This window comes from Podarcis melisellensis, assembly GCF_964234715.1.
Source record: "Podarcis melisellensis genome assembly, chromosome: 18".
Classification (NCBI taxonomy): Eukaryota; Metazoa; Chordata; class Lepidosauria; order Squamata; family Lacertidae; genus Podarcis; species Podarcis melisellensis.
This window is the reverse complement of record NC_138536.1, coordinates 443803-466603: the sequence shown is the minus strand read 5'-3', so window position 1 is coordinate 466603 and position 22801 is coordinate 443803. Positions and strand designations below refer to the sequence as shown.

The 22801-nt window shown below is 54.2% G+C and overlaps 1 protein-coding gene and 1 long non-coding RNA gene across 3 annotated transcripts in view; one reads left to right on the top strand and one right to left on the bottom strand.

Moving 5' to 3' along the window:
• LOC309361033 overlaps positions 1-8853 on the top strand; it is a 45243-nt gene extending 36390 nt beyond the window's left edge. Inside the window, exon 3 of the long non-coding RNA XR_014164317.1 lies at positions 8706-8853. This is a non-coding gene — a long non-coding RNA (uncharacterized lncRNA). The remainder of the gene's footprint in view (positions 1-8705) is intronic.
• The window catches only part of INSR (insulin receptor), a 52414-nt gene that overhangs the window by 12964 nt on the left and 16649 nt on the right, over positions 1-22801 (bottom strand). For both annotated transcript variants that reach the window (XM_081895384.1, XM_081895383.1), the window contains exons 3-10: positions 8866-9181; positions 6600-6748; positions 5451-5595; positions 4190-4404; positions 2844-2970; positions 1418-1656; positions 1156-1323; positions 278-482 (exon numbers count right to left, since the gene is read on the bottom strand). In XM_081895384.1, coding sequence (XP_081751510.1) covers positions 278-482; positions 1156-1323; positions 1418-1656; positions 2844-2970; positions 4190-4404; positions 5451-5595; positions 6600-6748; positions 8866-9181 — 1564 coding nt within the window. The remainder of the gene's footprint in view (positions 1-277; positions 483-1155; positions 1324-1417; positions 1657-2843; positions 2971-4189; positions 4405-5450; positions 5596-6599; positions 6749-8865; positions 9182-22801) is intronic.

Genomic DNA, 22801 nt, shown 5'->3' with positions numbered 1-22801 from the left:
TGCACAGACTGGCAGCAGTAGCTCTGATGGGTTTCAGGCTCAGGGCTCTCAGGGAGACGCCACTTGCGTGCAACACAGGGGCTCTAACCACTGAGCCGCAGCAGGTCAAGCGCGGTTATCATCCTCTTGGGTCTGACCTGACACAGGCCTACAGAGCCATTTGACCCAGCATTGCCTGCACTGGCCGGCAGCGGCGGCAGGTTCTTCTTCCACTTGCGCTTCCTGCTCCCACATCTGAGCCAGAAAGTGGGTTGAGGATCCGCGCTCGGCCTCTTACTTGGGGACAAAGACGATGTCATGGAGGTAGTTCTCGAAGACCTTCCGGAAGGCGGACTCCTCCGTCTCCTTCATGATCTGCGACTCGGTCTTGGGGCAGGGGCAGCACTCCAGGCTGGGCTCCTCGCTGTTGCTGTCGTTCGGCTTGTGGGGGGAGTCCTCCGACTCCAGTGGGGGGGACCACGTCCGAGAAGGGAGCTTCAAGCCTGTGGGGAGGGGAGGGGAGGTTGTGAGGCCAAGCCATGGAGACGGCGCCCCAGAGCCCCAGGCAGACTCTGGACAGTCCCCCCACTCCCTCTGTCGCAGAGATGGAGAACCCTTTTCTTTAGATAGATAGATTCCTTTTCTAACTCGTGATAAGCAGCAGCGACAACAGTCGAGAAAACAGAAAAGAGAAGAGGGGGCAGGAGTTTTACCTGGGGGAAATTCCCCCACCCAAGGCCCACCCTGCCACCCTGGGGATCAGGAGCACTCGGCCTTGATTCAAGGAAGCCCAAGCAGCGGGTCTTGCCCCAAGGAGGCCTTCCCCAGCAGTCTAAGGCACCATTGCCTTGTCTCTCGCTGTGCCACCCTTTTTAATTTTTCTTCTGGCCCTGGGAGACCAGCGAAGAGGGGAGCCGGTTGCAGCAGGAGAGGGAGACCCCTGTGACTTCATCTCGGCCTCTTGGCTTCCCTCCTCTCCAGCCTCAGCTTCTGCATCTACGCCTGGACTGCTCTCTGCCACAGAATCTCCCCGCTCACCAAACCCTGTTCCCTCTCCGGTTTCCAACACCGCCTCTTCCCCATCTTCTCCCTCATTGTCACCCCACCTCCGCTCCCCGAGCTCTGTGGCACTAGGTGGGACCCAGGCGGGCGGGCAGGGCGGTGCCAGCGGCTCACCCTTCAGGCAGTAGTCCAGCTCGTAGAGCTCACTGTCCTCGGGCTGCTTTTCCCAGGAGACCTTGTAGTGCGTGATGTTCCCATTGGGGTCGGAGGGCGGCTTCCACTTCAGGAAGATCTGCGAGGAGCAGTTGGACACCGAGATGGGGTCCAGGGGGACGGTGGGCACTGCGGGGGGCGGAGAAGAGAGACAAAGCGTCACCCCAGGGCAATCCCCCCTCTCACCCCAGCCCCCCGCTTCCAACCGTGGACAGCCTCTCACCCGAGGCGTTGGTCTGGACATAGATGATCTCGCTCTTGGCCCCGTAGGACTTGCGCTCGTCCGAGTGGGTGATCAGGGTCTTGACGAAGATGGCGTACTGCGTCCAGGGCTTGAGGCCGCGCAGAAGGTGCCCCGGCTTGGTGTCGCTGTTGCGGGGAGGCGGCTCAACGTCCATCACCGTCCAGCTGTTGGCGCCGCAGACGTCCTGCCCGTCAAACTCCGTCACGTTCCGGAAGGGGCTGGGGGGGGGGGGAGGAAGAGGCCGAAAGGAGGAAACGGCTTTTATTTCAGAAAGGCACACCTGGAGTGCGAATTACGCTTTGGCGGAGACATGTGAAAACGGCAAAAAGTTGTGTGAAAGCCTGTTGCAGAAATGAATTAAGGTCACGGAATTTTTTAGAAACGGAGCCGGTTGGGCTGCGGCTGCTCTTCCCGCGTTCTGGCTTTTATTTCAAGCGCTGCCTCTGCCGATCCTTCAATCCCAGCTACAGAAATGGAAGAATCGACTCGACAACTTCATTTCAGGGGGCAGCCCTCCAAACTCTGCATCCCCCGAGACAAAGGAGGAATAGGAGGACACCTTAACCTACGTTATTTTGCAGAGAAGCCTTTCAACTTAAATAATGCACATTCTCAGCGATTCACCGGGGATCTTGTAGGTTCAAGTGAAATCGCTCTGCGCCACTCCTTCAAATAATGCCCAGCCTTTTAAAATTCCTTCTTGGGCGAGGATTGGGAAAATACACGGTCTCTTTCCTCATTGACTTTTAGGGTATAGAAGAGAGCGTGTTCACATTTAGTTTGGACTAAGGTAAAGGGACCCCTGACCATTAGGTCCAGTCGTGGCCGACTCTGGGGTTGTGGCGCTCATCTCGCTTTATTGGCCGAGGAAGCTTCCGGGTCATGTGGCCAGCATGACTAAGCCTCTTCTGGCGAACCAGAGCAGCGCATGGAAACGCCGTTCACCTTCCCGCCGGAGCGGCACCTATTTATCTACTTGCACCTTGACGTGCTTTTGAACTGCTAGGTGGGCAGGAGCAGGGACTGAGCAACGGGAGCTCACTCTGTCGCGGGGATTCGAACCGCCGACCTTCTGATCGGCAAGTCCTAGGCTCTGGGGTTTAACCCACAGCGCCACCCGCGTCCCCTTTTATTCCTAGACTGGACCTTCCTCTTCCTCTTCCCCGGCTGCAACAAAATATGTCTCTCCTGCATCGGTCTCTGCGGCCACAGCAGGCGCTGTAACTCTCTCTGATCAAGCTGGATGTGTGTGTTATAGAATCCTGGAATTGAAGGGTTGGAAGGGACCCCCCCCCCGGGCCATCTAGTCCAACCCCCGGCAACGCAGGAAGAATCCCAGCCAGAGAACCCCTCTCTCCCCCAGACCCAAAGTGCAGAAAGGAGCTCCCCGCCCCACTTTACTCACGCTTCCCTATACAAGAGCATGAAGCCCAGGAGGTCGCGGAAGTCCAGCGGCCAGTAAGGCTCCCACTTGACCATGATCTTGTCGCAGGTGGTCTTGATGTAGGAGAACTTGAGCACTTCGCTCTCGCCTGCAGGAAGGACAGAAAAGGCAGGTTGGAGACGGGGGGCCTGGCTAAGGACCCACTGGGGGGCGGAGGGGGGCTCAGGTCATTCATTCATTTTGATCGTGTCACTTTATGTTGTGAACCACCAACCACGTGGGAGGCCCTTAAGCGGAACCCCAGTCCAAGAGCATGCCCCCCTTCCTCTCTCTCCTTTTCTTTCTTTTTCTCTCTCCTTTTCTTTCTCTTTCTCTCCCTCTCTCTTTCTTCCTCTTTCTCTCCCTTTCTCTCTCTCCTCTTCCTCCTTCTCTCCCTCTCTCTCCTTCTCTCTCTCTTCCTATCTCCATCTGTCCCTTTCTCTCCTCTTCCTCCTTCTCTCTCTCTTTCTCTCCTTTTCTCTCTTTCTCTTCCTGCCCCTTTCCCCCCCCTCTCTCTCCTGGAGGCTGTCGGTGTCAAGGGAGGCCCCTGGGAGGAGAAGCTGCCCCGCGTTCTGCCAGCCTGGCAGGCGCTCCAGGAGAGAGGGAGCCGAGACTGAGCAAACATATAGATCGTACACAGAGAGGAGGCGCCGGCCAGGAGGGAAAGAGGGCCGAAAGACAACCCCGGAAGCGCTCCTCTGGGAGAGCAGAGGGAGGGTGTGTACAGGGTTCGACCCCACCTCCAAGTGGAGTAGGGCAGGCTTAATGGGGTTTTTATTATTAATATAACAAAGCTCAGGCCCAGGAGTTTGAAGAGCAGCCCTTCTGGTCTCAGGAAGCCAGCGGCGCATTGGGGCGCCCCCACCCCGACCCACAGCACACTTGGGTCCTGATTGGGGTCCTTTCTCTGGCCTGATCCCGCCAATGCCGCCACCAGGCTCTTCTGAAATGCCCTTCTACAGAGCTCTTCTACCTCACTGCTGTCCACACTGACTGGCAGCAGCAGCTCTCCAGGGAGATGCCCCTGCAGGCAGAACTTGGGACCCGCTACTTGGCTGCTGAGACACGGCCCTTTCCTGCAAGTTACTCCAAAGAAGAAGCCAAGACCCTAGTCCTCAAGGTTCCAGATGAAGAAGTGATTCAAGCAGGGCAACTGGAAGCTGCCTGCTACCTCTCCCTCTGAAGCATCTAGGCCATATTTCCTGCTCAGACTGGCAGCAGTCCTCCGGGGTTTCAGGCAGGAGCGCCCGGGAAAACTGCCGCAATTCGAACCTGGGACCGTTGTGCGTGCAAAAGCGCAGCGCCCACCCCTCTGCCGCCCCGCTTACAAGAGGCCTGGTCGCCGTTGGTCTTGAGGGCGATGTCGTTCTTCTCCTGGCGCCCCTTGGCCCCCGAGATCTCCTCCATCTTGTCGATCTCGGACAGGCAGAGCTTGGGGTTGTAGTGGAAGAAGAGCTTCCCGCGGGCGATGGTCAGGTTGTGCTTGCTCCAGTCCCACAGCTGGCGCAGGTTCTGGTTGTCCAAGGCGTAGAAGGAGTAGTTCCTGGCGGGGAGGGGGAAAGAGCAAGGTGAATACGGCCGGGGGGAGAGGAGAGGGGGGGGGAGCAGGCTCAGCAAGAACTCACTAGCTGCCAGGGAAGGGAACTCTTCCTTCAAAGAAAAAAAGATCCCCATTGAGGCACTGAAGGCCCCTGCCTTCCTACAGCCGCCTAAATCTTGTCCTTCCCAAGCACCCTGAGGCTTCTCCGCCTCGACTGCCTTTGCTCTGCCCTCTTCATCCCTCTCCCGGTTGCAGCAGGAGAGGAAGACGCCCTGGCTTCTTCTCCAGCCGAGCTCTTCCTTTAGAAATTTATTTATTTGGGTTTTCAGATTAAAACTTTACAGTCATATCTCCAACATACAACATAAAAACAAGATAGCTGCCCAGAGTGGCTGGGGAAACTCAGCCAGATGGGCAGGGTATAAATAATAATAATAATAATAATAATAATAATAATAATAATAATAATTCCAAGGAATCTCTTGCACATCCCCCCTCTGTGGGTCCTATTGTTAATTATTTCCTCTTGCATCTTTTATGATAATCCAAATCTTTTACCTCTCTGCTGCGTCCAAAACTCACCCTTAAACTACAAGCGTTATTCCAGTCCTACTAATGATTTTAACTGTTTACAATGGTCTTTCAGATACCACTGTTTACTTTAAGGGCGGCTGGGGAAACCCGGTCAGATGGGCGGGGTAGAATTAGAATTATTCCCCATTCCTTATTTAAATTTTGGTCTTCCTGATTTCTGATTCTTCCGGTCATTTGGGGCACAAAGCTATGAAGCTTAGCTACAGCTTCTTGCCAAGCAAACAGTGGGTCTACAATGAGTAGCGCTCACTTGGCGACGCCAGCGTTTGTTCCCTATCTGTTTTTGGACATGTCCAACCCCCCTTTTCCTCCAGGGAGCTCAGGCTGGTGTGCGTGTCCCGTCCCCCCATTTGATACCCACAATGCCCCTGCGAGGCAGGCCAGGGCAGAGCCGCACAACCCAGCGAGGATCGGAGCCCTGCTCCTAGCCGTCCCTTCCCAGGGGCCCCACTCACCCAGCTTCCAGGGCCTCCCCTCGGATCAGGTGGAGCTTCCGGAAGAAGGAGAGGGAGACCAGGGCGTAGGAGCGTCGGATCTTCAAGTAGCCCGTGATCTCCTCAATCAAGCCCAGGTTGGCCTCCAGCTCAGCTGCAATGTTGCCTGCAGGGGGGATGCAGAGGCGTGGGCTGAGCCGGCCTAGAAACTGGCCCTCCTGCTTCACAGGCTCACGGAACTGTGGGGTGGGAAGGGACCCCCAAAGGTCATCCAGCCCAACCCCCTTGGCAATGCAGGAATCCCGGATGAAGAATCCCTGGAGGATGCCCCCCAGCTCTGCTTCAAAACCTCCAAGGAAGGAGAGTCCACTACCGACCAAAAAAGTCCACAGAAAATTCTCCAAGGGGCAGGAAGATTCAAGAAGCATTTGGGCGTATTCTAGTATCAAAATAATTCTTTTCCCATTGGCAGAATATGGATAGACATCTTTTCGAAATGAGAGCACCCAAGCAATACGGAGGCCAATCCTAGTTCTGGGTTTTCCCCAAAGGGATTTCTTATCGGTAAAAAGCTTGGCGTGGTGCGAACAAATTTTCTGCCCTAACTTTTAGTCGGAATCGCCTTTCTTGGAAGCCGTCGGTTCAGGTTCTCCAGAGCAACAGAAAACCAAGCTTGCTCCCACTTCCACAGGGCAGCCTTCGAGATATTTGGAGAGAACTCTCGGTTCTCCTCTCGGTCTCCTCTTTCCCAGGCTAAACACCCCAAACTCTATCATTCCATATGTATGATCTAGTTGGGATTCCTGCATTGGGCCCCCTCTGACGCACTATTCTACGATTCCAATTCTCTCCTCTGCGCACCTTCCAGCTTGTCCATGACCTCCTTAGGCCTAGAACTGGACCAAGCCCTCGTCTCCGTTGCTCTGCCAGCTTTCCCCTCTGGCCCTCTCCGCTCCCCAAATCGGCACAAGGCCCCCGGAAGAAAGGCAATGCGGCCCTCCGCTGAAAAGGCTCCCCCTGAGCTGAAGCCGTGAGGTTCTGGACTTGAGAAGGAAGCCCTTGTGCCCCAGAGAGAAAGAGCAGAACCAGCTTCCAGGTGAGCGGCTTGGCGTGGGGCAGAGAGAGAGGCTCCTCTGGCTCCCCCCACATCCCGCCCCCCCAGGAACTCACTTCCTCCGCGGATGTTGATGGTGAGGCTGCCGTTGACGACGGTGCACCCCTGGAGCTCCTGGGCCGCCGTCACGGAGTCGATGGTCTTCTCCTTGACGGGCAACTCGCAGATTTTGGGGCACAGCCCCTCGCAGGGGGTGCAGAGCAGGCTGCAGAAAAGACACGGCGGGGAAAGGGAGATGCCTCTTGCGCTGCAAATGGCCACAGGGCTTTTCTCGCTGCCTCCAGAACCGATGCGCGCGTTCAGGAAAGCTCTGGGAGTTTGGCTTGTGTGCAGAGGCCGCAGAGACACACCCGCAGCCTCTGGGATGGCCCTGTGGGGCCTGCAGACCCACATTCCCAACAGGGGAGAGGAAAGGAACCCCAGAACAGCTTGTTGGGTGAGGCCAGTGGCCAGTGCAATCTGAGAACAAGAGTCCTCTCCCCTCCTGTGGTTTCATGCAACTAGGATTCATGGAGGCAGAGCAGCCATCGGCAATTTGTCCAGTCCTCTTTTAAAGCCATCACCGCCTCCTGTGGCAATGAGCTCCATGGGTTTACGATGTCTTGCTCGGGACAAGGACAGTGCCTTGGGGGCTGTGGGGCGGCACAGAACGAAGCCTTGTTCTAATCTCTCTTCCCCAGCAAGCAAATCGAGCTCAAACAAAACAGGACGGCTGAAAGGGTCCCCGCTGCAAGGTCCTTCAGCACCCTGCTGGTCGGGGGGGGGGCATGCTGTGGAGGGGCCTGCCTTCGAGATTCTGCTTCCTGTTTCCTGCCCCCTCCCTTTCGCAACCCCGTCATAGCAAGGAGGTTTGGGAAAAGAACATTCGGAGAAAATCTCATCTGCTTTGAGATCATTCATCCGGTGCAGGAGGAACAAGGTCTGCTGCCGTCAGCCACAATTAGAGGCCAATTACCTGCCCTTTCCTGAGAATGATCAGAACAGGCCATTTCCTCTCCTCCTCTGGCTCCTGGCTTTGCCCAAGAGCGTCAAGAAGCTGGTTTGCCAAGAAGAAGGAGGCCGAGGACACCCCCCCCCCGATCTAGATGGGGTCTAGATAGGTCTAGATGGGGCAACAAGAAAGGGATGCTTCCCTTGCATTTGGAGGGGCAACAGCCCCCCCACCCTGCCTCTCACCCCATCCCCACAGCGGGCAAATTTCAGAGACCCCCGTGACCCTAAGCTGCCTCTGATAAATGTACAAGTAACTCTGTTGATATCTTAAATATCAAACATACATTAAGCGTGGATTAAATTCCCTCCCGTGGCGTTATCAGGCAGGGGCTCCTTGGGACCGACCGAAGGTCTGCCTCTTTCAGTAAGCGGAGCTCTGGAATTGCTCTAACTGTTCTCACTGGGCTAAGAGGAGACCCACTGAAACGAATCGACCCGTTTCAACGAGTCTCCTCTGGGCAGGGGCGCAACCCGCTGTTTTAAGTCTGCGAATTCGCTTTCGCCGCTTTTTACATTATGAAATTGCTCGGTGGTTGATCCCCGACCCCGTTTTCCATTCCTTCCTCCATTAATAAACAAGATAAACCAAAGATAAAGAAGAGAAATATTGTTACAGCAGGTTGACAGCCGCCTAAGACTGGGCACGACCACCGAACGTGTTTCCAAAGCATTACCCAAAATGCCCATTTCCCCACAAACCTGCTAGGCTGCATTGCGCGCCTTCTTTCGTAACAGGTGAGTTTAACCAGAGATCCTACTGACCAGTTATCTCTCCATCCATCAGGACGGAGCAGTAGTTAAGCTCCCCTCACCTCCGTCTTTTAGCCAATTATAAATCTTAGCAGCCGTTCCAAGGCTAGACGCTATTTCTCAATCGTTTTCCAAAACGAAACATTAATGTTTTCGTAGGGAGGCGTTTTTCGGACAAGGACCCCCAGCGGGAGTGTGGGGGCTCAGACGCCCCTGAAATAAAAGGGGAGGGTCTCTGAGACTAGGGTGTCCAGCTCCCTCCACACCACAAGAGCCCTCAGGGATCGGTATCTGGCAGAAAAAGGGCTTTAAATCCTCATCGCCTTCCTCCTCAACGGGTTGGGGGGCTCACTGTGTTGCGCCGACCTCTTTCTCTTCCCCAAATCACCATCACTTTTATTATTATTGCTCTGTTTCAGGGCGTCTCGACTGCCACAAAGCAGTGAGTTGCACAGACTCTCGCAACGGGGACAGGGAGTGAAAGCAAGACCCCGATATCAGGGGGACGGTTGCCGATGAGAAGAGGCCCCCCCCTTGGTTTCTCTGCCTCCCTCCCCGGTGTGTGTGTTGCCAACTCACTTGGTGGAGTTCATGGTGTAGCCAGAAGGGCAGCCGGGGGCACACTCTCCGTTGTGGATGACGGGGCAGTCCGACTGGCGGGCGGCCTTGCACTTGTTGTGCAGCTCCTGGCAGAAGTCGAAGGTGACGCAGCGCCACCCGGCGTAGCGGTAGGACCCGGCGGGGCACCTCTCCATGCACCTGCCCTCCAGGCTGAAGTGGCGGCAGGCCAGGCACTTCTCCGGGTCGCCGGGCTCCAGGCAGCTGCCCAGGCACTCCGTGTGGCAGCAGGTGCCCTCCGGGGTGCAGCCCTGGGACTTGCAGGCGGAAGGGCAGACTGCGGGAAGCAGAGGAGAAAGAGAGAGAAACGGAGAGGGATGAGAATGCGCCCCGCAAGCCCCGCCTCCTCTCGCAGAGGGCCTTCTCGGTGGTGGCGCCCTGCCATCTGATGCCAAGGAAATAAACACAGCTTTTGGAAGACATCGGAAGGGAAGTTTTTCACATTTTCTTGTGCTTTTATATGTGCTGGAAGCTGCCCAGAGGGGCTGGGGAAAGACACCCAGAGGGGCAGGGTTGTTGGCTATTTGCAGATTAGTTGCACTGCAGAGACCGCACAAGACAAGGAACTCAAAAATAACTTTAACAAGGTTTTAACCACAAAAACAAAAACTCCTTTTACATTAAAGATATCAAGAAGCATGACCCAACCCCCAGGGTACTGAGAGAGCTAGGTGCTGCTCTTTATATACTGTACCCAATTGCTGACACAGCTTAATCAACACAACTTAGCAGCACCGGCTATACTGTTCCACAGCTGTAATACTGGGCCCTTAAAGACATACACATCTTGTGGAACAATAATGAACCTTCACATTTAAAGAGACCATTCAACAAGGCTATGAATAAGAGAATTATTATTATAGAGCAATGCCTGCCCACGTCTCTGCCCTTCCGTCTCCCTCCCGCCCACAGAGCTGGGCCACCCCATTACCTGTCCTCCAATTTGGGGGGCCAGCTGCTTCCCACTAGGCACACAGAACAGGGCCTCCAGCGGGTGGCTCCCCTAGTTAATGTCGCTTGAAATAGTCCGGAGCGGCCAACAGCTCCAGTCCTTTCTTTTTGGACGGCAGTCTCCACAATTTTGAATAAAGGGGTCGCTTAATGGGAACAACGGAAGCAGCCTTGCCCCAAGTCGGACCATCAAATTCAACTAGCTCAGTGTTGTCGCCTCTGACCGACAGCAGCTCTCAGAGTTTCAAACAGCCTTTCCCAGCCTTGCCTGGAGATGTTGGGGTGCGTCTGTTCTGTACCTGGTTCCCCCCCCAAAAAGGAGGTGTTCTAATCACTGAGCTGCAGTTTTCGTTCCACTTCTTCCCCCCTCCTGTATTCTGAGAAAGATCCAGCCAAGGAAGGGATCACTTGCACAACGAGATCTCATGGGGGGGCGCGAACTAGCAAGTTTGTTGTCGCTTGCGCATAGGAAGAACAACCCATGTGTTTTTTTGAGGGGGCGACCCCATAAAACCCTTCTCAAATGCAAAATGTGGAACACAGACACACCCCCCCCCCCCGCACTGTTTGTCCTGTCTGGATTTAGTATTCATTTAGTATTGCTTTTGAATTCTGGTGTTGGAGGAGACTCTTGAGAGTCCCATGGACTGCAAGAAGATCCAACCTCTCCATTCTGAAGGAAATCAGCCCTGAGTGCTCACTGGAAGGACAGGTCGTGAAGCTGAGGCTCCAAGACTTTGGCCACCTCATGAGAAGAGAAGACTCCCTGGAAAAGACCCTGATGCTGGGAAAGATGGAGGGCGCAAGGAGAAGGGGACGACGGAGGACAAGATGGTGGGACAGTGTTCTCAAAGAGACCAGCATGAGTTTGACCAAACTGCGGGAGGCAGTGGAAGACAGGAGGGCCTGGCGTGCTCTGGTCCATGGGGTCACGAAGAGGCGGACATGACTAAACGACTCAACAACAAAGTATTGCATTTATATCCCACCTCCAAGGAGCTCAAGGCGACACTCCTGGTTCTCCCCCTCCTCATTTAATCCCCACAACCTCCCTGCGAGGTGGGCACGGCTGAGAGGCAGTGACTGGCAACCCAGGTCACCCAGCAAGCTGCACAGGATTCGAACCCTGGTCTCTCCCAGGCCTTAGTCAGAACACTCTAACCACTACACCACACTGTCTCTCAGGTTGAAGGTTATTTCTCAGTATACTTTTCCAATACCTAATTGAGTCAGTCTAGGCCACGGAACATTACCATTACGACTGTAGCAAATCCTGTTACTTCTTTACTGTCGGTTGTTGCAACTCATCTCGATTTCCCTTTCGTTTCTTTGCCTGCCTGCCATTATTTTAATAATAATAATAATAACAACAGGAGTAAAGCAAACCAAAAGACCTGGCGTGAGTCCAGACCGCAGGCCACGGGTAGGAGGAGAAAAATATACAAACATGTATCTATAGATATGTAACATGGCTGCCGATCCCGAGAAATCCAGGCCGGGAAAAAGGGCTCCCCCAGGAGAACCGCCCTCTCCCTGAACCAATGCCTTGGCTGCTTGGGGTGGCGAAGGGAGGGGGGGCGTCATTCAAGACATTTTTCCTGCCTCTGCACAAAGCAAACAGATCCTTAACCCCTTCGGCCTCTTTCCCCGGCTGAGATCCAGCGCGGAAAAAGTCGCAAGCCACGTTGCATCGGGGCTTGCGATAAATAACATGCCAGATCCAACAACAGAAGCCAAAAAAAGAGGAGCTTAGCGAATGGCGTCGCCTGGAGACCCACCAAGGGAGCTGCCTTATAGAGCCAGGCACTGGCTGGCAGCGGCTGGCCAGGGTTTCAGGCCTGGCTCGTTGCTGCTGGCACGGACTGGCAGCAGCAGCCCATGGGGTTTCCCCCTACCAGTGACTGAGCTTCCACATTCGAATCAGGCGTGGTCCCCCCCCTCCCCAAGTCAAAATCCTTCCCTTAGAAATACAAGTTCAGATTGACTGCATCAGGAAGTTGTTAAGCTCTGGCGTTTTATTATGTTTTCATTGTTGCTGGACGCTGCCCAGAGTGGCAGGGGAAACCCAACCAGATGGGAAGGGGTATAAATATTACTACTACTACTTGTTGCTCTGAATAAAGGCTGGATTGAATGGAAAATTGAATATCCAGTCATATGGACCCTTGGGTTGCTGGAAACCGCGAGAGGAGAAGGGGCTCTTGTGTTCGAATCCTGCTGGGGTGTCTGGTTGGCCGCTGTGGCTGGGGCAGATGGACACGCTGCAAATGATAAAATTATCATCGTTCTTATTTAGGCTGCTGGCCTGGATGGGCCCCTTTGGCCCGACCCAGCAGACTCTCAGTAATGCCTGCACTGACTGGCAGCAGTTCTCCGGTCCTGCCCAGAGATGCCCCATGGGCCTTCTGCATGCGGAGCAGGTACCCTAACCACTAAACTACAGCTGTTCCGAAGGTGTGCCCTGCCTCGCACCGTAGAAAGAGGCAGCTATGCCCCCACAAAACATAGGAACGGAAGGGCGCCGGAATCCGGCGCCCACTTCTCCCAGGAGCCAAGCAAGCAGGATTTGAATGCGACTCTCCCTGCTGCAGAGGCACCATGCTTGTTGCCAGGATCGCCCTCTCCATTGTCTATCCCTCTTTTGAAGCCACCCTGCGCACTTCGCTGAGACGGCAACTGCGGAAAAAGTTCCCAGGTTGAAGTGAGAGACAGAGAGAGAGAGAGAGAGAGAGAGAGAGAGAGAGAGAGAGAGAGAGAGGGAGACAGACTGCCGGTCCATGAAGGCAACGCGGGGCCAGGTGGGCTGACTTATAGATCCTGGAACTGTAGTGTTGGAAGGGACCCCCAGGGTCATCTAGCCCAACCCGCTTTGGAAAAGCCCAGGGCACAGGAAAGCAAGCCAGTCCTGAACGGAGGATGCCAACAAGCACACGCCTTCTGCACGGGCAATGCCGACTGGAATATGGGTGTGTCAGAGCCACTCCTGAGCCAAAGGTGGGACCTGATCGAGACCTGGCACACGCAGAAATCTGGGTCTGGGGCGGAGAGGAGAAGAGGGGACTCCCCTCCCCACCAGTAAAACTGCAGACAACTCTGCAGGGAGGGTGCGCCTGGGCTTTGAGGCTCCTCAGACTCAGCGTCCTGCTGGCAGGAACTGAACTCGCATCTGCCACAAAACAGCCCCACCATATGCAACAGGCACCGTTTCAGCTGCAGGGTGGCTCCGTGCTGTGTCAGAATCGGGCCTTTCGAGGGGTGCAGAACCCACCCTTCGCAGCACCTTCCCCTTGCGCATCCCTAAGGCCGACGCTGTCACTCTGGCCTTCTCAGCGCCTAAGAAGAGCAGGCAGAGGGGGGCCGTTTAGCCCAGCATCCCGTTCTCAGGAGGCCCCGAAGGGAACTCGCAGTTTTGACCTCGGAATACATGGCAGCGGCCTCCCCCAACTCCTGTGGGAGGCAGTTCCAAAGGTGAACACAGCTCCTTTCTGAACCTTCCGGCATTCAGCTTCACCAGGCGCTTTCCCCAACGCGCCTTTCCAGCGACAGACATCTCCATCTTAGTCTGTGTCCTGAACCGGCAGGACGGCGGAGAGGAGGAAGAGGATTCTGCTGAGGGGGGAAGCCAGCGCTGGGACACCCCGGGGCAAGGCAGGGACTGGGGCGCAGAACGCCTCGGCTGCTGACCGGAGCTGGTTATCGGCAGCATGTGACAAGCCTGCTGAGGAATCCGCCCCAGCTGCCAAGATGCTACTGGGCCAAATTTAAAGTGTTGCTGTGGGCGGGCGAAGAAGCCCTGAATCCGAGACGCTGCCTTTTGCTGCCTGTTCCTGCCTTGGGTGTCTGTTGGGGAAACACCTCGAGCTGCTCCTTACGGTTCGACGCTAACGGAGTTCCCTGCCTTTCCACGCGTCTTATTTTCATCTATTAGACTTGCATTCCGCTCTTCGATAAAAATATACAAGCTAAAAAGCACCAATGAATAGTTAAAAGAACGAAACAAGAACCTCCCCTCCCACAAAAAACCAACACCCCCCCTCAGTGAAATTTATCTGCAAAGGAAGCAGCTTAAGACAACAAATAAATAAGGCGCACTTTAAAACAAGCACCAAAACCAGTTTTCTTCTTCTTGAACTCATTCATCTTTTTTATCTGATAGCAGGGAAGCAACAGGCCCTCCGGCCATCTGAAGAGTGAAACTTGAGTGGGCGTGTTTGTATATGTGCATGAGAGAGAGAGAGAGATTTCCCTCGAGAAACTACTACGCAGCCCTGGTTCTCTCTGGCGCAGGGACGCGAAATGAAAGCTGCCTTGTCCAGAGCCAGTTTTGTCCACTGGGCTCAAGACGGCCTACACGGGCCAGCAGCAGCTGGGATTCGGGGTGGGGGGTGGGGAGCCAAGAGAAAAGGGATCCTACAAGACATGACCGAGGAAGAGGAAGAAGTAGCAGATCCTGCCACCGCCTTGGCGCTCTGCATCTCTGCTCCAAGAAGCGGAAGGGACTCCGAGACGTATCTAGTCCAACTCCCTGTGATGCCTCTATTCAGAAAGGGATGCAGCCACTGCCCACCTGACACCTCTGTTCTGAGATGTTTTGGTTTTTTTCAATCTGCTAGAGGTCAAAAAAGAAGAAGCAAGTTTCTTTCCAGCCCCCAATTTCCCCTGAACTCCTTTCTCCACCCGGCTGGTTTCCCTGTGGGTTTGCTCTACAAGCACAAACCCTTCTGCTCCTGCAAGTGTCAGCCTCCCTGCTTGCAAACCCAGGACGGTTATTATGCAAGCCCAAGAGGGAAAACAACAGCCCTGTACTCCTCGCCTTCCCCCTTAAACGCAGCAGCGCTGAATCGAGGCAACAGGATCCCTCCCCAAAGCAATTGCACAAAGGGGTTTGGGCGTGGAGGGAACACCTTTGGCGGAGCGAACCGTAATAATGAAGGGAGTTGCAAAAGCATCTTCCCTCAAGGAGCTGCTGGCGAAGGGCTCAGTGAAAATGCCGGGGGGGGGGGCGCTGCAGTGAGGAAAGAGGATTCGGGACTAGCACATTTGAACCCACCACGACCAGAAGCAGCAAGAACAGAGGGCTTGCAGACTTTGAAGTCAAGGAAGCAGGAATCTGGCGCCAGAGGAGGAAACATCTGCCCAATCTTCGCCACAACCTCATTAAGCCCTGCCCCGGCCTCTAGCGCTTGCCCGCTAAAAATAATTTTAAAAAGAAGGGACACCTAAAGGCGGCAAACAGCTGATGGGGTCCCAGCTCTGCTTGGCGTCTGCCGCCCTCTGCACGCCCGGGTCAAGAGCCAGGATGCAACCACTTCCCGGGGCAGGAAGGAAGGTGGTGTCTGGGCAGACGTGACCCCCGGGCCATGCGTGGACGGAGAACCAGAGCCATCATTCTGCACTGTTTTGACCAGGACTCCAGTGATGTCAGCTCCGGAGAGGCGGCGTTCGCCCACCGGACAGCCTATTCCTCGCGAGTCCCGTTGCGGCCGCTTGTGCCCGTGACGGCTTTGGGGTGGTTTCTGCGTGATCCTCCTTCTGAATACAAAAGGTACCTTGGTTTCCACTTGCTGCCCGTCTCAGAACTTCCTGCAGAATCCCTCACAGCCGTAAGAGGAAGGCGGAGGAGGCGTAAGGGAGGTTTTGTTCCAGGAGGATGGAAGAAAGAGCCTGCTGGGTCCACCCAAAGGGAGCCCATCTCATCCGCACTCCTGCTTTTCTCACTGTGGCCAGGCAGACGCCCCAAAGGGAAACTTGATGGCAGGAGCTGAGTTCGAGAGCAGCACCCCTCCCCTCCTGCAGTTTCTGGCAACTCACATTAAGGAGGTTATTGAGCAGGGACGCAGCACACAGCCATCCTGAGCCCTCTCCTCCTAAAATTTGCCCAACCCTCTTTTAAAGCTGTCCAAGTTGGGGGGGGGGGCGTCACTGCCTCCTGCAGCAGGGAGTTCCACAGTTCTGACCATGTGCTGTGTGAAGAAGCCTGTTCTTTTTGTCTTTCCCGAATCTTCCAAAACTCAGCTTTGCTAGATGTCAACAAGAGGGGTAGGGAGGACTTCTTCCTGTTCGCTTTCTCCACATCAGAATCCTAGAATCGTAGACTTGGAAGGGAACCCCCAGGGGTCGTCCAGTCCAACCCCCTGCAATGCGGGAATCTCAGCGAAAGCACCCAGGACAGCGGGTCACCCAAGTTCTGCTTCAAAACCTCCAAGGAAGGAGAGTCCCTCCTACTGTGAAACGCAGAACTGGCAGGGAACTTTAGCGGTGGCTCGCCGCTAATCCACCTGCTTGCTGAACCAGAACCAACAAAACAAGCTGAATTTGCAAGGGGGGGAAGCTTTGGTAGAAAGAGAACAGTAGCCCCGGAAATCCGCGAGGAGGGAGCTTTCGGTAGGCGCCCCCGAAATGCCTCGAGAGCACTCTGCCAGGCTAGCTGACGCTGCCATGTATTCCAAGGTCAAAACTGCAATAAATCAGGTCTGAAAGGCAGAAGGTGTGACCGGAGGGTGGCGATTTGGTGGAAGCCACATGGAACAAGACCGAGTAAAACCCAGACAGGCAACTTCAGCAGGGTTGCAGTTGGGGGGAAGAGTCCATTTTGGGACAGGCGTTGTTTCAAAAAGGAAGGAAGGCACAGGTGAGGGCTAGGCTGACCTCAGCTGCACCTGGGCAATGACTCCCCAAGGCGTGACTCGGTTTCCAGGGGACCAAGACCTGCTGTAAGTGGCTTGGTTTGAAATGGTGAATTAATTAATGAATGGCTGCCCCCAGGACGTTTCCGCAGCCATTCATTAATTCTCAACAGAAGTATCAGATAAGCTGTTTATTCCACAGCTGCATGTGGAATCTGAAGGCTAACAACAAAACCATATATATTTCTCCAAGTTTCAAAACTTTGAAAGGCTTTCTTTCGCTTGTGGATGAAGACAAAGAGGCCCACGTCAGATCGGATGCTCCCAAGGGCGGCGTCTGCAAAAGGGGTCGGGGGCGAAGGGCCTCAGGGAGCTCCGGATCCGACAGGCAACTTGGCGCGTAACATACAAAGGCAGCTCCACATCTGTGGGAAGAGGAAGAGTGCGCCCCGTCTTACGCAAGGCTGTTGCAACACCGCAGCAGCAGCAGCACGTGAAAGACTTTGCAACCGCGGGTAGAGCTCTTGGCATTTCAGCAGTTCATTAATTCGTCCTGTTCTGGCTTCTGAGAAGGGAGATTTTTATCTCCCCACCCCCCACCCCAGCTCCGCAGTTCAAATTTCCGACAAGGGAAAGTTCCCAAATCCCTTTTGCAGAATCTGGAGGGCAAGAGGAGGAAAGGGAATCCCTCCATTTCCTTCCTCTGGTTGGTACTGAAACACGGGCAGCCTCATTCGGCGGAGAGGGGATAGAAATCCGAGGAGCAGGATCTCACCCCTGCGAGGGCCTGCGCTTGTTATTCTTTGGATTCTGGGGAACGCCAGAGAGAGGGAATTCCAGGAAAACATCTGGAGTGAGTCGTGCCCGGGCGAGACGCGGGGAACGTTTGCTGGAAGAGCTCCGATTACCTAAAGAACAGCAACGCAAGCAGAAGAGAAAGAGAAGCAGGAGGCCCACAAGGTCCAGGAGCCAAGAAACCCTCAGCGCCGCTGCCACATGGGCCAGCCCCGCAGGGCTGTTGTTAACTCAGGGGAGCCAGGGCATGTGAACCTACCCAGACTCTGAGATCATCTTCTGAGGCCCTCCGTGTGTTGCCTCCTCCTTGAGAGGGTAGCAACATGAGAACAGGGCCTTCTCTGCAGTGGCTCCCCGTTTGTGGGAATGCTCTCTCCAGGGAAGTTTGCCTGACGCCTTCATTGCACACCTTTAGGCGCCAGGCAAGAACGTTCCGTTTTAACCAGGCCTTTGGTTGGTCTGATTGACATCCTATTCCCTTTTAAAATGTGGCTCTCTTTTTTGGGGCGTTATTGGGTTGTTGTTTTTATTTTGATTAATATTGTGGTTTTTATGTTGATCTTTTATGTGAACCGCGGTTTATAAATTCAATAAATAAATAAAGAGAGAGACCCGAGGCCAAGCAGCTAGAAAACGCTGCTTTCTTCTTTCGAGAACGGAGGTGTCTGAGAATCGCTCCCTGGTGAGCTTACGGCTTCTGCAGGCAACATCTGTGGAGGAAGCGAGGGTCCTGGAAGCCCCTCTGCCTGGCCAAAGGCAGCCCACTCTGCTTTGCATTGGACCCCCTCAGCAAGGCCAAGGCGGGCGTGTCATGTCATCTGAGAAGCCCAGGACCCCCAGACGCACTGCCCAGGCTTGCACCCCGGGGAGGTCACTTCGGTGTGCTGCTAACGCAGGGGTTTGGCTCTCCAGACAGATTGCCTCTCCGATGCCCAGCCGTAATCCTGAGGACTAGAACCTTCTTGTTCATTTTGAAGGAAAGGACCATCGCTCGGCTGCAGAGCGCCTGTGCTCGGTGTCCAAAAGGCCTAGTTCCCCAACGGCTGGGAAAGACCCTCTCTGCCGGAAAGTCTCGAGAACCACTGCCAGTCCGTGGAGACAACGCAGCTCTCGATGGACTTGTGGGAAGGCACCAACCATTCCTGCCTTTTGCTCTGGGCTGCTCCTTGTCCCGCCTGCTTGCTCTCAAATTCGTTTGGCAAGCTCCATTCCGCACAGATTTCTTTTTAAAGAAGGAGAGGCCTTCGTCGTCGTCGTCATCCTGCTCTCCCCTGCCCCCCCCCAGCTGACAGTCAGGGAGCCGCCTGGCGGTCCGGGCCCAGCGATTCCAGCGTGGCCACATAGCCAGCATTCCACAGGAATTCCGGAGCGACGGGCCTCCCGTGGAAGCTCAGAGGGACAAATGCGTGCGCTCTGCTAAGTGGGAAAGCATGCAGCGGGGAGGCTGCGCGAGGGAGGGCACGGCGCAAGCCGCTCTTGCACCCCTGGCCGTCACCCGGGGGCCTTCCGTCTTCCACCGTCATTTCATGCCTCTGCACCAGGAACTGTGCAGAAAGTCAGGGCCGAAGGCGAGCCAGGCTGCGACTAGAAAAGGTGACCAGTCCCAGTCCATGCAGCATCCAGCTATGTCCGGCCTCCCCCGTCGGAGGCGGTCAATGCCTCCCGCCGCCAGTTTCTGGTGTGCGTTTGGGTGCTTCCTTTGCGGGGTAACCTGTGGTTGGCCACCGTGACCACAGGGTGCCCGATGGGACCCCTTTGGCCTGACCGAGACTGCTGTGCTTGAAATTAGAAATTTGCATCCGGCGCTGCGCGCCGAAGGAGAACTATATGAAAATGATGTACCGTTGGTATTTAACACCTACAAAATTAGCAAAGATGTATTTGTTGTTGTTGTTTAGTCTTTAGTTGTATCCGACTCTTTGTGACCCCACAGACCAGAGCATGCCAGGCCCTCCTGTCTTCCACTGCCTCCCCCAGTTTGGTCAAACTCATGTTCGTAGCTTCAAGAACACTGTCCCACCATCTTGTCCTCTGTCGTCCCCTTCTCCTTGCGCCCTCCATCTTTCCCAACATCAGGGTCTTTTCCAGGGAGTCTTCTCTTCTCCTGAGGTGGCCAAAGTCTTGGAGCCTCAGCTTCAGGATCTGTCCTTCCAGTGAGCACTCAGGGCTGATTTCCTTCCGAATGGAGAGGTTGGATCTTCTTGCAGTCCATGGGACTCTCCAGAGTCTCCTCCAGCACCAGAATTCAAAAGCATCCATTCTTCGGCGATCAGCCTTCTTGATGGTCCAGCTCTCACTTCCATACATCACTACTGGGAAAACCAGAGCTTGAACTATAGGGACCTTTGTCGGCAAGGTGATGTCTCTGCTTTTTAAGATGCTGTCTAGGTTTGTCATTGCAAAGATGTATACATTGCAAAGATGTACTGAACTGCTTCAAATGTATGTTGGAAGTGTAAGGAGAAGGGAGGCACATTCGACCACGTGTGGTGGTTGTGCAAGGTAACAAGAGCATTCTGTGAAATGATATATAATGAGCTGGGAAAAATTTTTTTTTAAAAATCTGTGGGGGAAAAACAGAGGCTTTTTTCTACTAGGAATTTTAGGTGCAGAGGTACCAAAGGAGCAGAAACTATTCTTTATGTATGCGACGACAGCAGCGTGGATACTACTGGCCCAGAGATGGAAAGAAGATAAAGTCTCGGCCTGCAGGGCTCTCTGCGTGTTCTCAGAAGCCCCACCTTGTGTGTGTTGGTGGTGGAAATATTATCACTTGCTAGGATGGGGAAACGCACGTGCCGCAACCGCCGGTTGCCAACTTCCACCAATAATAATAATAATAATAATAGATGCGCCAACGTCAGAAATAAATAAAGAAATGGCCTCCTTCCTTCTCTCCCACCAGCAACAGGAAATATATTCCTTTCCTTTGCTTTTCTTGGAGCTTTAAAGAAACATCACACCCTTGAGAGAAGGGGGCTGATTTAATCCAGAGCTATCTATAGGCCTAGTTTCCCGTGTCAAGAGGGGACGGGGTTATAGGGTGGGAGAAGGAAGCGGATCGCAGCGAAGACCAGCTTACGATTTTACAGGAATTCCCAGGATTTTTATTTTTATTTCTAAGTCGCAGGAAACTGTTGCTAAGGAATGTTCCCACCTAAGCAAACATTACAAGACTGCTGTTTTTCCCACACACACCTCTGAACTTTGCCACCCTCTGAGAAGGCAAAGTCTCGGCAGCAAGGAAAGGGGGAAAAAAATTGAGGAAGCGAGGCTGTTCCTGCAGGCAAAGAGCTTTCCTTGGGCTCCCCAATACATTTCAAGCGTGCTGCGAGTTGCTTGGAGACCTTCGGGGAATGAGGGATCCAGAACACTAAGAAATGAATTCTAATTATTACTGTTATTAATAATGAGGACGATCCGGATAGTGGAGAGGACGTCAGGACTCAGCCGTGTACGGTTCCCCTGTTTCCTCTCCCCCAAAACAACCCGTAATTCCTCGCTCGCTCCCTACAGCAGTTGCAAATCAGCAGCAGAGGAAAACTCAGAAAGAAATTGGGGGAATCCTGGGCCAAAACCGGGGCTGGAGTGGCCAGTTTTGGGAGCAGTAGTGGAAAGACGGAGGCTGGAGGGAGAGATACAACCGCGAGGGACCAGAAATGGAAAATACGGACGTGTTTGAGGGGAAAACCCTCGTCTTGCCAGGATTCACGGTCGAGCCCTCAGCTCCCACCCACCCACCCACCCACTCACGCCTGCCTTGTTTTGTCTGCTGGATCAGAGAGAGGAGGAGAGATTAGCCGGGCCAGGAGGCGGCAAACTGTTACTTGCAGGGGGGTTGAGGCCCTGGAAGGAGGAGCAGCACCCCTCACTTTGGCACAAACAACCGTCTCGGCCTGCACCGCGAAGCCGCTGGATGCAAGCCAGGGGCCCAAAAGGAACACTCATAAAAAAAGCCTCCTGGATTGAGGCCATGAGCAGGACCTGGGAGCAACAGCACCTCCCTCCCCCTCCTATTTACCCACGAGAGTATTTGTATACTGCAGTGTCAGGGCAGGTTCTCGGCAATAAAAGCATAAAACCCCACGACGGAAGCCACTGAAAGGGTTAAAGGCAGGCACCAATTCAGTGTTGTGGAAGGATGTCTTCTTGACGGAGATTCCTGCATTGCAGGGGGCAGTTTGGGGTCCCTTCCGACTCTACAGTCCTGTGGTACTAGAGCAGCCTGCATAGGCCTGGCGAATGGGAAAGTTCTCAGCAGGCACAGAAGACTCCTGCTGAGCCTCTAGTGGCAGGGAGTTCCACAGGGCCGGCGATGTTAAAGGCTTGGTTTCTTGTGATCCGCGGCAATTGGCATTCGGAGATGGCTGAGAACACAGCCATTGTGGCCAAGGAGAGCTTTATTCCCTATCTTAATTTGCCTAAAAGCTCTTAAAAAGCAGAGACATCACCTTGCCAACAAAGGTCCGTCTAGTTCAAGCTCTGGTTTTCCCAGTAGTGATGTATGGAAGTGAGAGCTGGACCGTAAAGAAGGCTGATCACCGAAGAATTGATGCTTTTGAATTATGGTGCTGGAGGAGACTCTTGAGAGTCCCATGGACTGCAAGAAGATCCAACCTCTCCATTCGGAAGGAAATCAGCCCTGAGTGCTCACTGGAAGGACAGATCCTGAAGCTGAGGCCCCAAGACTTTGGCCACCTCATGAGAAGAGAAGACTCCCTGGAAAAGACCCTGATGTTGGGAAAGATGGAGGGCACAAGGAGAAGGGGACGACAGAGGACGAGATGGTGGGACAGTGTTCTCAAAGCTACCAGCATGAGGGAGGCAGTGGAAGACAGGAGGGCCTGCAGGGCGTGCTCTGGTCCAGGGGGTCACAAAGAGTTGGACATGACTAAACAACTGAACAACAACAATTTGCCTACCCCCCCCTTTAAAGTCATTCATAAGAACATGAGAAGAACTCTGTAGCAGCCACCCTGGTTCAGCCTCCTGTCCTCCCAAGGAACCACAAGATGCCCCCCAGGGGAAGCCTTTGCAAGCAGGACTTGCGATGATTCCCAGCAGAACCGGCACCTGCATTTTCTGCAGAAGGGGGGCCCTAGCCGTGGGGTCTAACAGCCCCCCAACAGCCTTGTTCCCCTCCGTGAATCTGTCTAATCTGTACAAGCATACAACAGCCGCTGTCTACGTAGCAAGCTCCAACGAAATCTGGCAGCCAAAATATACACAAAGGAAGTTCGGCCGTGGCAGCACTTTGTGGCGTTCAGAAAGCTTTCTCCAAACTCTCTCTCTGTGTTTGTGTGTGTGTATATATATATATATATATATCTCACCGGCTGCAAACGCTACCAGTCCAAATGTTTTGGGCTTGTAAAACAATTAAAGGAAAATAAAAAAGTAAGAACGCAGAACCTACAAGGAAGCTTTGGGCAGGTTAAGTAAACCGGAGAAGGAGCTTAGCCATCACAAAGCCTTTGTTGTCTCTTCTCTCCTAGCAAGCGAGACCCAAACATTGACAGGAGAGA